This window comes from Mycteria americana, chromosome Z, assembly GCF_035582795.1.
Source record: "Mycteria americana isolate JAX WOST 10 ecotype Jacksonville Zoo and Gardens chromosome Z, USCA_MyAme_1.0, whole genome shotgun sequence".
NCBI lineage: Eukaryota > Metazoa > Chordata > Aves > Ciconiiformes > Ciconiidae > Mycteria > Mycteria americana.
In genome coordinates, this window is record NC_134396.1 from 46,317,595 (window position 1) to 46,330,484 (window position 12,890).

At 38.9% G+C, this 12,890-nt stretch overlaps 1 protein-coding gene across 2 annotated transcripts in view; it reads right to left on the reverse strand.

Annotated features, from left to right (window-relative positions):
- Positions 1-12,890, reverse strand: part of SLC44A1 (solute carrier family 44 member 1) — a 71,762-nt gene that overhangs the window by 28,019 nt on the left and 30,853 nt on the right. For both annotated transcript variants that reach the window (XM_075526793.1, XM_075526792.1), the window contains exon 5: positions 1,060-1,153. In XM_075526793.1, the coding sequence (XP_075382908.1) occupies positions 1,060-1,153 (94 nt within the window). The remainder of the gene's footprint in view (positions 1-1,059; positions 1,154-12,890) is intronic.

Sequence of the window (12,890 nt, forward strand, 5' to 3'; positions counted from 1 at the left end):
AAAAATTAAGACTGACAAGCCTTTTCAGTATGCAAGCTGGCACTGAAGTTTTCATTTGTTTTTGTATTACAGCTATAACAGCTGGTTAGCTGCAAGGAATATTAATCTGTTGTAGGGAAAAGTAAAAAAAAAAAATTAATATTCCAGCTGCTACTTATTGTCACTACAATAGAAGAAAATTATTCACTGGAGAGGCTACCATGCAGACAAGAGAGACTTAAAATTGAAATTTTTACAACTGACGCAATTATAACATTTAATAAAACCATAACAGAAAACTATGCATAGGGCAAGACTGCAGTTACAAACCACTACTGAATGTGTTTGAGAAGCTAAACCTTGAGAAAACATGACATGATTCTTCTTGAGTGAGTGGAATTACTGACAGAACGGTGTGCGCAACAGCAAACAGATTGCTTCTTTTCTCAACAATGCTCATCTCCACAGTTCCAGCCAGCATAGCTAGCAGAATTTCTAGAGCTACAAACTTTCCTCTCCTACTTCACAAAAGCAGTCTAGTAAAGTATTTTAAACAATAAAACTCAAATCGATCCATTTATAAAATACAGCCCTCTTTTTGGTACTTGACCAAACTCATATTGGTCATTTGGGGACTGAAAGAATAAAAAATGAAGCAATTTGCTAAATCTGACTGGCTGAGGTAAGGTGTAAGACATCAACACTGCAGAGAGCTGCATGTGAATATATCCTTTTTGCTCTGAAAGGTCCAAGTGCTCCATAATTGTCTCTGATCTGTGTTGCTGACAGGCAGCTGTCTACAGGGTGAAAGGCAGTAAACCAGCTGATACTCAGCACAGTGTCAGTTACATGAGCACTTGAAGATACCAGCTCAATACTCTCAGTAACACGTGTGGATAGTTTGGGGTTTTTTTTAAGAGTTGTTTTCAGAATGTCTTTAAAAACATGTGGCAATAATACACTAAAACATCCACCTGTTAAGACAGAATGAATATGTGCTGTGTATTTTCTAAAGAACTGTCACGAACCAAACAAATCTCTGCTCCCTCCACCCCCAATCAGACAAGATGTTAATATTACCTCTCTGGAACAGGATATTTAGGACATAACTTGGCGGCTCTTGGGTCTGTAGTGTATTCTGATGGCTGTAGTTCATAGCTACACAGAGTGGATCCTGTTGGGAGGAAGAAAAAAAAAAAGATTGATGGGGGAAAAAAAATAAAAATAAAATATTCCTATTCTTTGCAAACGGTATTAAAACTGATATAGGTCCTGATTCTGCAGCCTCTCATGTTATTACCACAAAGTTATGCTAGAGTTCCTCCTGTAATTGAACAGTGAAGCCAGTCCAACACAGGCTTCAGTGTAACAGAATGACATTCTTCATCTAGCTTTGGGTCTTCCAACATTTGTGTATTTGAGTCAAAAAGGCTAATTCACAATGCAGCGTAAAAGAGAAGGATACAAAGCACTTGGAGGTCACCCTCCCCTGCTACTCCACCATGCTTTTCCTTGATCATTTTTAGTGCATGAATATTGCGTAAGACCACATTCATTATAGAAATAAAACATTCGAGTGTTTTTTGGGGTTTTTTTTGGTGTTTTCAAAGTACAACCGGTCTGTAGACTTCAGGGAGAGGAAGAAAGGAACCAAACAGCTAAGGTTAGAAAGTTGGCTGAAAAACAACACAAGCTCTGACCGCATTAGATGTCCAAAGCTTTTAACGAAGCTGAAATCTTTCTATAAACAAATTGGTACAGCACAATAAAGATCAAATTGCCTACAACCAAATTCAAACATAATTTAAGCTTTCCTTAGTATGTGACACTTGCCTAATGGAAGTACATTACCCAGATAGACCTCTTCCCATTTGTCTATAATCAAGATACTGAACATCTGAGCCAATGCTTCTAGGAATATAGCAACTGCCAAATCAGACTGGAGCAGCGGTCTCTCAGAACCTGGAGGAAGAGGTAAGAAAGCCTCCAATGGTATAAGCTGCCTATCCAAAAATGAGTTTCTTCCCAAGCTTGTTTGCTAACAGATTGCTTGCTCCCCAGTGCAAGGGCTCTGAATGCATAAGCCTTTAGTGTTCTTTTTTCCTACATAATAAACTAAGGACATCTTGATCATCCCTATAAATATTCAATTCTTTCCATTATTAAAGTCTCCTCTCCAGAAATACTTTGTACTAGAGAGTTCTACAAACTGGATCTAGGTAATACATATATACTTTTACCCAAATTAAACCAAGACTTTTGAGAAACAGCCTTATCTTGGCCTGCGTGACACCAAACAGAAGTATTATTTGTAGAAATTGTAGGATATTATTTGCAGAAATCTTGTTTACCATTGCCACATTGCTACCTCTATGAAGAGGCATCTTCTATTTACAGATTGAAAGAGAAGACAGAGGGTAGCTGAGCAGGCTATCCCATACAGTCTCTGGAACACTACTTAAATACCACTTCTATGAATTAGATTTTTGGGGGCAGGCCCAAAACACCAAATACACCATTGAAGAAAGTTAGATTTCCTGCAAAAAAAGGTATCTGGTAAAACATCTGAACTCCATTTTCAATTATACTGTTTATATAAATCCTTATGCCTCTACTTGCTTATGTGGAAAACATGGCATCAGATAAACAGACATCAGACAAAACTACCTTCCTTACATCATAGTTGTGAACATAATATCTAAAAGTAATTATTATTCTTTTTGGACAAAAGACTCTATACTGCTGAAAAATTTTTTAATCTATTCTTGTAGATATGAAAACTTCCGGATCAAGTGCGTTTACAAACAACTCCAGAATTTGATGGAGGGACAGCAGTAGAGTCACGTTTCTCTTAAAAACAGAAGGAAAAAGAAGACTGCAGGCATTTACATTTATTTTATTTTGCTTTGAATATAGGCCAAAAGTTAAGTTATAAAGATGACTAGAATAAGAAGTCCTGTAGAAAGAAGTGGGGGGGCTCTATATGGACAACAGTATACAGATGCATGATACAGAATGTTCGGTGCCAGCTTGGTAATTTTGCCATTCAACACTACAGTTTAAGTATCTTATGCAGAGGCCCTCACACCTAAGTAAGTCTAAGGGACACAGCTGATCTGTGGATGCCCATCCTTCCTTGTAACTTCTAGCAGTTCAGGTAGAAGGGAAAAAAGGCAGGATTTGCTATGGCCAGAGGAGGATCTAGGTTCTTTGCACAAATATGTATCTGAAGACCTTCTGTCTGTATCAGAAATGTAAGCCAAGCAAAACTGAATGCCAGATCCTGATCTGCAACACAGGTCACAAGCCATTCAAGTAGGACTTGTAGACTAGGGTAACCCAACAAACCCCTGGCTGTGGAGGAAACTGGAGGCCCCTTGCCAGGTCCCTCTGAAAGCCAGTGGCACGTTCCTTCCTGTCATGCAATGGACTCTGGCTGCCACTATCATCTCTTGCCTGGGAACTGCCCTTGGGGCTCCTTTGGATCTCTTCCCTTCAGCTGTCTACCTCATGTAGTGTACTTCTTTAGACCCACAGCCAAGCAGAAAAATATTTTAATGGAGCTTGTCAGACAAGGGACCCTTGTTAGCCACCTGTCTTGTTAGCCACCCTGCATCTAAACAAACTACCAGTCCAACAGCTGAAATAATGCCCATGAGACTTATTTGTCCTTTTGTCCTATAGAATTAGGCAGAATAAATCTTTACTCTTCCCATAAATATTTATTTCTTTATATTTTGAAAACCTTCTGACTTCTCTAATACCATGTGGGAATGTTCTACAACCCAAACGTGTGCTTGAGTAATGTATCACTTTACATCAAACTTAAACTGATTTCTTAACAAAAGAGTCCTTGTGCATCAATAAATAAAAGTTTGAATTTTGTAAGGTGAGAGCAGGAGGAATGGACTGCTTTGCCAAACCTTCCACCCCATACTAGTTATTCTGAGTTAGTAGAGACTGTCTTAGCACAGCCAGTCTTACTACTGCTGTTTGAGTTTGCAAAGCTTGCAAAAGCTTAAAGAACAAATCCGGTCATCTGCCTTGCTGAGATAATTAGTTTACCAAAGACACTACTATTATTCTTAAATTATTATCACTCATAAATGTTTCAAAAACATTATGGGTAGAATTCAGAGAACAAACTAAAAAATCATTAAAGTAATACATCCTTTGCTTCCTACAGCAATGCACATATTTCTTCTGGAGAAATCATTAGGTGAACAACATCAAACTGTCCTACAGGGACTAGATCTGAGATCCCAACATGTTGTAACCGTAAAGAAAAATACTTCTAAACTACGCAGAGCAACAGTTGCTGGGCTACTGGTAAGCACACAGTTTACTGGTCCCACAGTGCTGTATTTGGTGCTTTCACCTACAAAATGATATTCTGGAAACAAAACACAGCTTCTGTAGCATGGTTTCTTTACCACAAATAGAGTTGCTCCAGCGGTTAGAATATTTTGGAGCCATGACTGGAGCAAAGTATCTCAAAAGACAAACTTTCCTTTCAACCTCAACCTAGCCATAGGAGCAAAAGCCACCACTTCCTTCAAAAGCCTTCTTTCTGTTTTGGCTAGGCTTGGATTAGTAAGGAGCTGAACTGCCACTATCTCTGGCATTCTTAAAAACAACTACAATTAGCACAAATTATGTGAAGATGCTGTAGAAAGCCAGGATGAAGATGGGGGACCAAACTCTTATTTCAAAGATTATTCCCAACTGAGAAGGCAAATTATTAAAGGTCTTGTGCCCTCAGAGGACACGGCGCATGGACCAACAAGACATAACCCCCTGATTCCCACAGCAGTACAGTAAATAGGAAGTTCCATACTAACCTGAGGTGGTCAGATAAAACTACTTTTAGAGACCAGAGCTCCACTACAGCTTTCCTTCCTGTATTTGCTGTGTTGTAAACAAACACACAAAACCTCTGCTACATCAGCATCACTATCAATATAAAAGTTTACAGCTTGAGAAGTGGTAAGACTTCCTAAGGCATCTGCTAAGCAGACCAGCCCACAGAGGAAACCACTGACATTAATACTGCCCAAATGATAGCTGTGGAAAGCACACCAGGAGCTCTGGATCTCATTCGGAGCTGCTCAGCAGCACCTACCCATCTCTCAATAGTGTTAGGAGGAACTAAAACAAGGACTTCCAGATCTGAAAACATGGACTCATATTCAAAGTCAAGGGTCTAAGCAGAAAAATACAGAACTATATAGAGATACCTGGGATAGGTTCAGCACCAGGAGCAGAACAGTCACCTTAGGATTACGTTCTTGCTTAAGTAAGGCACAGCTCCAAGCAGCTCCACATACCCCTTTTCACAGGCATGTGGCAAAGCACAGCCTGACAGGCTAGGAACCACAGCTTTGGTAAGGTAATTTAGGTGATCTTCCATGTATGGTCTCACTGTTCTGAATCTCACTGACAGTATGCACGTATTGTGCACCTATGTGACATAACTGATTTCTAAAAGACTGTAGGATGAAGCAGAGATTATAGTTAAAAAACTCAACATCTTATTCCATTTTAAGCATTCTCTCTCCTTCTCAAGCAACAACCTGTTAGTCTATCAGTCACATAAGTCCTCTAATACAGGAATCAAACTCCAAGTAGTCACACATACAGAAATGTGCAGAAATCTTAGCAGGAGTGAGACTGTTTAAATCACAACTACTGGCCTCTGTACTTTCAGCCCAGCGCTAATTCCTCTTGGGTTCTGGACGTTTTATGAGCAAGTGTCACCAATTAAAACATAGCTAACATAGCGAATACATGACTCACAGATGATTGTGCTTGACCAACCCACGCAATACAAGCTAAGTGGTATTGACAGTTGGATATTGACAGAGGTGGAGTTCACTGGCATTCAGGAAGGACAAGGCTCCCAGACTCTCACAAGGATGAAATTCTTAATACTTCTCTACTTTCCTCACTCCAGAGCGTGACTCAAATCTACCTGTTGAACTCCAACAGCTCTAAACTGTTAATCTGAACCACATTACCAGTCCAAAGCTTCATGCAATGAGACAACTTGGTACACTACTAATAATTGCATATTATCTTACCATATTATGGACTAGCAACATCGCATAGAAAAGTGGAAGCTTAAGACAGTGGCCCATATATCTGTAGGAAATTCTGCTGCAAATTTCACAGCCAAAAACCACAGAAGAGGTAGGATGCCAAGCACTACTGCCACAGAAGGTGGTACGTTACTACCCATTGCTGACTTCTGCCAGTAATAGAGAACAATGTTTCATGACCTCAGAAAAAGTGTGCCTATGGGAATAATAACAAGACCCTCTCTTCATGAACTCCTGCCAAGTGGAAAAAGGTTCAGGCCATCATGAAAGGAAATACACTGATGCTGACCAGACTTTCTTCATTCTTTATCTGCTAGGTCTGACAACTGTAATTATACCTTGCCTACAACTATACGAAGTAATTCTACTTAGAACACAAGCACTAAGAATACATAAAGTTTAGGCCTGTATAAATTTCCTATTTGCCTACAGGTTTTTAGAACAACAAAAACATTCCAGAAGCAGACAAGTTCACATTTGGTGCGTCATTTAGGAATGAAGTAGCATTTAGCTGTGCACAGACTAGCATCAGAGCTGGAAATGAGTGAGAAAACAAGAACTCCACTTCTTAGCCATTGATCTGAATACGGCCTGAAGTAGCAGTTAATGTGGAAGCATCAGAGGACTGCACAAACATACCTAAACATTGCAGCTACGCCTTTTGCAAACGGTGCGGGAGTAGAGGCAGAAGACCAAACAAGGATAGAGCTGAACCTTAACACCTAAACCTAATTTCTGGGCCCTAGTAGAGACTAGAAAAATAGTGATGCCTTGAGGTGAGCAAGAAGGCATAGGACAGACCACTCTGCAGTCAGGACTTCTCAGATTAATATGACAGATCTGTTCTCAGTGAAGAAAGCAAGCTTCGTTCTCTAGATCTATCCACTGGTGCCTTCCAGAAGCACAGTGTGTGCTTTAAAGGAAGGAAAGTAAGGATTGTATATACCTAAACTTCTAGTTGTTGCAGAGAGACATACCATCATTTCTTTAAAAAGAGTATCAGAGCACAGCAGAAATTACAGCTTGCTTTTATAAATAAATGTGGCACTGAAGTGAAACTAAGTATTCTCCAGTGCCTGCAAGAATGTTCCAAGAAAAATCCAACACAAACCCCCACTACTTAGATCTTTAAATGACTCCAGAATTGAAGACCACAGAGAACTATCGAGATAGCTAAGCACAGTTGCTGTTACAACTAACCATATGTAAAAAAAAAAAAAAAAATCCTTGAGTCAGAATTCGTATACATGTATTTAGAGTTGTAACTAAAAAGCCCAGACTATCCTCTTCTCTATCCCCCATACTTATGAACAGCACAGAAAGTTGAAAACAAATATTAACTTACCCATTCCTCCACTCATATTTCTTCCACTTCTAAATAAAATCAGCTATTCTGGAATCAAAAATCCATCTAGTCCAGTAGCAGATGTTTCCCCTACTGTACCTTTAGCTCTCCACTACTTATAGCTCAAGGATATCCTTGAGTACTAACTTCCTATTAAACATCCAAACACTATTATTCTAACAGTTTATCTTTTGGTATCTAAAATACCTTCATGGCAATAAGTTTTGTAAATTAACCATAATTTGTGTGGAAAAAAATCTGGCTCTTTGATGCCTAGTAATTTCATTTTTGAGCTCTAGTTTCATATTACTCAGGTTATGAGATCAAGGAATAATACTTTTTTAACCTTCTCTAAGCTATTCCTGCTTTTAATGACCTTACTCTTCCTGGTAGTTTTCTCTTTTCCAGGAAGAATCATCACTGGTCTTTTCTTGTGATCATCCTTGTTTCCCTTCCTCAGTAGGTGTACACATACTGAGAATATACTGAGAATACATGTGTGTGTGTGTATTAAGTTTAAAAAAAGTTAAGAAAACACTTTGTCAAGGAAGGACGAGAACACAGCCTTTATGATGCCAACAGAGCATGAGTTTACACAAAATACAGTCCCTATTCTTTTCTCTTCAAAATTAATAAACATTACACTTTTGGACAATGCTGTGCCTCCACCTAATCCTCTTGCTATCCTCAGTAGCTTCACAATCTCTTTCCCAAGTAGCAATAACCATTTTAAAGTAAAATGCTAAATGCATAACAATGGTTGTTTCCCACTCTTTCATTCTGAAGGCATTCCTTTCCATTTGACATTTTATTCCACTGCAATTGATATCGGATTTTTTCATGTAATTCTAAATAATTCAGTAGCTGCAGCAAGATTTATTACCTCACTGTTCCTCCCCCTTTCCAAATGGTTTATTAATGTGATCAATAACACAACACAATATTACTGGAGGACTCCACGTGCAGCCACTTTCTGTTGTGAAAATGATTTCATTCTGACTAGAGGATCCATTTCCAACACAAGACAACCCTGACACGCAGTTCTGGCAACAAGGTAGAGTAGTAGTGGATGACTCCATATCTCAAAACCAGTCATAGTGTACTTTTATTCCAGCCATTCAAAAAATGACACTCAAAATTAACATACCGATGTTCCCAAAGACCTAGTGGTGCAGAATCTCTTTAACCATAAGATGGCTATAACTAGTATGGTACAACAGGTTTCAGGAAAATAATGAGCAAAGGATTAAGTTTTAACCAGCACACTTTCACTAAAAACAAAGTGTGGGGGGGGATTCAGAGCAGAAGAAAAACATCAGAAGCTGGCAGCAACAGATGTAACTGCTATTTCCAAGGCAAGTACCAATGGTAACTGCAAAGATGTACTTTGATTACTACACATGAAGATGTCATTACCTTCAGACAACAGAAAAACCCTTTTTATTTCCCCTGTGGTTCCTTCCCATAGCTCAGAGAGATGACCTGCTCTGACTTAGCCAGACGGATTTCCTTTATTGATTTCTTTCAGGTCAGTCTCCGTAGCAGACTTAATGTAGCTTTACTTCTGGCTTTAAGTCCACCTGGACCTCAACTAGCCTGGCCTAGCTACAGAATTCTGACAACTGAGATGCCTGCCAACATGTTGTAAAATAGAAATTTCATTTTAGGTTCCTAAATCTGCATCCAGTCATTTACACAACAGATAGGAATATTAGTTCCCACAATGACCAGTCAGTATAGTTATCACTGAATTAAACATGACAGAAATTATGACCGCCTGTTTAGTATTTCTTTTTAACAACGACATTTCATTATTCATTTGGCACAGTCAGATATGAATTATATCTTCAAGGATATTTCAAAATGCTTTGGCAAGTCCTTGAAAACAGCACTGCAATATTCCATGGACATTAAGTTTTGAAGCATCCATCAGCTTTCTGGAAAAAACAGCTTTCAGTGACATATACTCAAAATACATCATTTTTTAAGTGCCAAGACCAACAAAAACATTAAATCCCCATTACCCCCTGCCTGAGGTGTTTTGCTGGGTGAGAAAATCCTGGGGAGACCAGCAGCAGCAGGTTCACAATATACGACATTCTCAGTTATGTCCAATCCATAGCTCTACAAGCTCAGGTATCATCATGGCTGTGAGAGAACAGCATTAGAACATGTTCTCAGCCAACACTGCACCTTTCTGCGTCACCTCCAGGAGTTGCTCCAGAACATTCCTGTATTTTACAACTTGCACCTTTGCACAGGCTGAAGATCTGAGCGGTCAACTGCCCAGCTTTTTCCTTCCCTTTTTCCTCCTCTTGTAAAAGGTCCGAACTGGTTCCCAGTGTTCTGGGTGTCAATTATTCTGAACAGATTAAAGGTGCACACTTTCTTGTTTTCCTAATATCAGCCAGGCTTTGTGAGGGACAGACTTCTCTTCTTCTTAGATGGGAAGGTAGCGCAAATGCAGGACGTGACTGTGGGAGAGGAAGTGGGGTGGGAGTGAAGTTACTGTCCTGAAATGGTGCAGTGTTATTCACCAAATCAGTTCCTTTTCCCAAATTACAGCAGAATAGCAAGTACATCATTACTGATTCAGGAAGCCAAAAGGCTGCTTCGTCATGAAATGATCTTCATGCCTCAAGCAAGCATTTTCCCTGCCCTAAATGCTTATTTATAATCGTGCTTACAGAAAAATACAAGCTGTACTGCACAGTAAGAGCTCTGCCATAATTGCTCTGAACCTTAGGCGTTGGTGGTTCTACCACGTTGTGTACAGGCAATCAAGTGCCTGTCCCACTTTGGGAAAGATAGCATAAATGCTACGCTAGCTGGAAGATCATACGTGGTACTGATAAAATCATTAATCAATATAGGATGTTGTAGTAAGTTTTACTATGTTACACCTTTTGATAAAAATGTTTAGATAAAAAAACCTTTATTTGAACTTACCATACCACCTCTTGAGAGACTGAGGCACAACACAGGATTTCTTTGGGACAGACGGGTTCTTAAACAGTAATTTATGAAAGAATTACAAGGTGCATGGACAAGTAAGGTGATTTCAGGGATGGCATGTGAGCCAGGTGAAAATGGCTAACTCTTCAAATGCATATGCAACAACCTACACAGAGCCCATCTCCAGCACAATCGCTATTTTCAGGTTGCAGGAAGGGTTAAAGCTTTCAGAAAGGCTCAGCAGAGCAAAATTAAGAGTTGACTGCATTCTCCACCCATATATTTAAAACATTAAGGTGGTTTTCTTGTTGAGTGTTAGAAGTTGCAAGCCTGGGAAAATTCAGCATCGATTATCACAAGAAACCAAACACATATGTCTTGCCCTCCTTCTTCTTCAGAACTTGACAGCTGAACTCTAAATTCTAACTAGGTATCATTACAAACATAGAAATTGCAATTAAGCTCTGTGCAGTCATGTTCAAAGTCCTCAGATTTCCTTATTATCCTTTTTACAGTGGAGTCTGTGGTCACTTGAAACAGACTGCCAAACATAATCCTGGTATTAATTAATTTAAACCCACTATCATAGTTACAAAGTGGCTCTCAGAAAAATGATTCTGTTTACTGAGTACTATAGTTTTGGTACTAATTCATTGTCCTTGCTCTATTGCAAGATTGAATCATGCTTGAACTTTTACTATACATATACAACATTTAAGGTGATCAATACTTCAGCTGTTCATTTGCTGCAAACCATCACTTTTTGGAACCTGCACAGGTTGGTGAACTTTTAAGCAGAAACATAACCATCAGGGTGACAGTATTTCTCTGAACTGTGTGATTCCAGTCTTGCACAGAGTTCATCTACAAAAGGAAAGCTCAGTTTAGTTTAGTACCTGTTTTTGATAAGCCCAATATCATATAATGAAAATTAGGAATTGAACTCATTCATGATTCTGCCCTGCTGTAACACCAGGTTTCATACTTTTGACCAAGCTTCTGTAAACTGAAACAATTGGCTGTGATACTAATTTAAAAAAAAAAAGTTTTATCTTTAGGTTTTAAAATCTCAAACACTAAGGGAGATACAGTTAGAACAGAGAATCATGAGGACAAGGCATAGCACGTTTTAGGAAGAGTGGTTTTTGGTGTGCTTTAAAAGATGGTTATACTGAACATATTTCAGGCACAGTTAATAAGAGACTTGGCTTATAAACACAGAAACAATGTTTGTGGTAAAACAAAGCATGGCTGCATTTCATTATTTCAAGAGGTACTTAAGAAACTCCACTACTAATGACCTTGACTTCACACCAACAAAATAACTGCATTAGTTAAGAAAAACACAGTATGCCCAGATAAGGGGTAAAGAGTAAAACTGTAGATGCTGGCTAGTTTCACTGTAGGCTTCTATTTTACAACAGTGCATAGATCACATGAGGAAGCTCCCATTCTCAGACCACCTGCCCACCTGCTGCACTGTGCTGGCACAGCTCTTTATGCAGCTCTACTCATGCTGTAATGCCACATGGTAGTTCAGCTCCCTGACTCAGGCTGTCAGACACCCAGGAGCGCGGGCACAATGCAGTGGGAGACCCAAGGACACTAACAATGTCCTAAGGCCACTTCAACTTGCTCTGCTTTCAAACAAGAAGTACTCACATAGCCTGTATCAGAACAGAAATCAACATTTCACTTCCTTCTATGAAAAGTAATCAGTTTGACTGCTTTGAACTTGGTCACCCAGACTGACTCATCATTAGCCAAGTATCTTGCAAAGAAAGGTTACCACAGCATTTTAAAAGATTAAGTAGGAAAGTTTAGGACTCCCATTTGAATAGCTGAAAACCCCTGAAATTTCCTCGGATTAAGTTTTTATCTTAACTTGCTTTTGGAAGGTCCAAAAGTTGGTTCTCTCTCATGCATTTTATTCCATACAGTATTAAAATATGAATTGAGCTAGTAATATCAATATTATTACTACAGAGAAACAGCACTGCTCTTAGGGGAGATGGGGTACAATATTTCATTTGTTAATACAGTTAGTTTCTTTTACACTTCTTTAAAAAAGAAAAGTGTAAGAAAACAAAAAAAAACCAGGAACTGCAGTGTAGCACTGGATGAAAGCAGGAATATTTTCACATCCACAGCCATACTCTGTGCAGCAAGTGCTGTTCAATAGCAGCACTGCTCTCACTAACCCCATATACATGAGGACATTTCAACAGCATTACTGTTGAGCAGCAGTGTCAGAACATTTCCATAGGAGTTGAGAACATACCCTAGAGTCAGACATTCCCTCTAATTTTTGTTACACTTTGTACTACTGTTTTAGCAATGAGCTTTCAAACTGTCCAACACAGGACAGAACAGAAGCATATTAATACTGTAAGATTTAGTAAAGTTCTAGCTTAATAAAAATATCACATTATTTCTATTGATATTTCTTAATACATATTTCATTTTTAGTTCAGCTAATGCACAAGTCTTTTTTTAATCCTACAAAAATATCT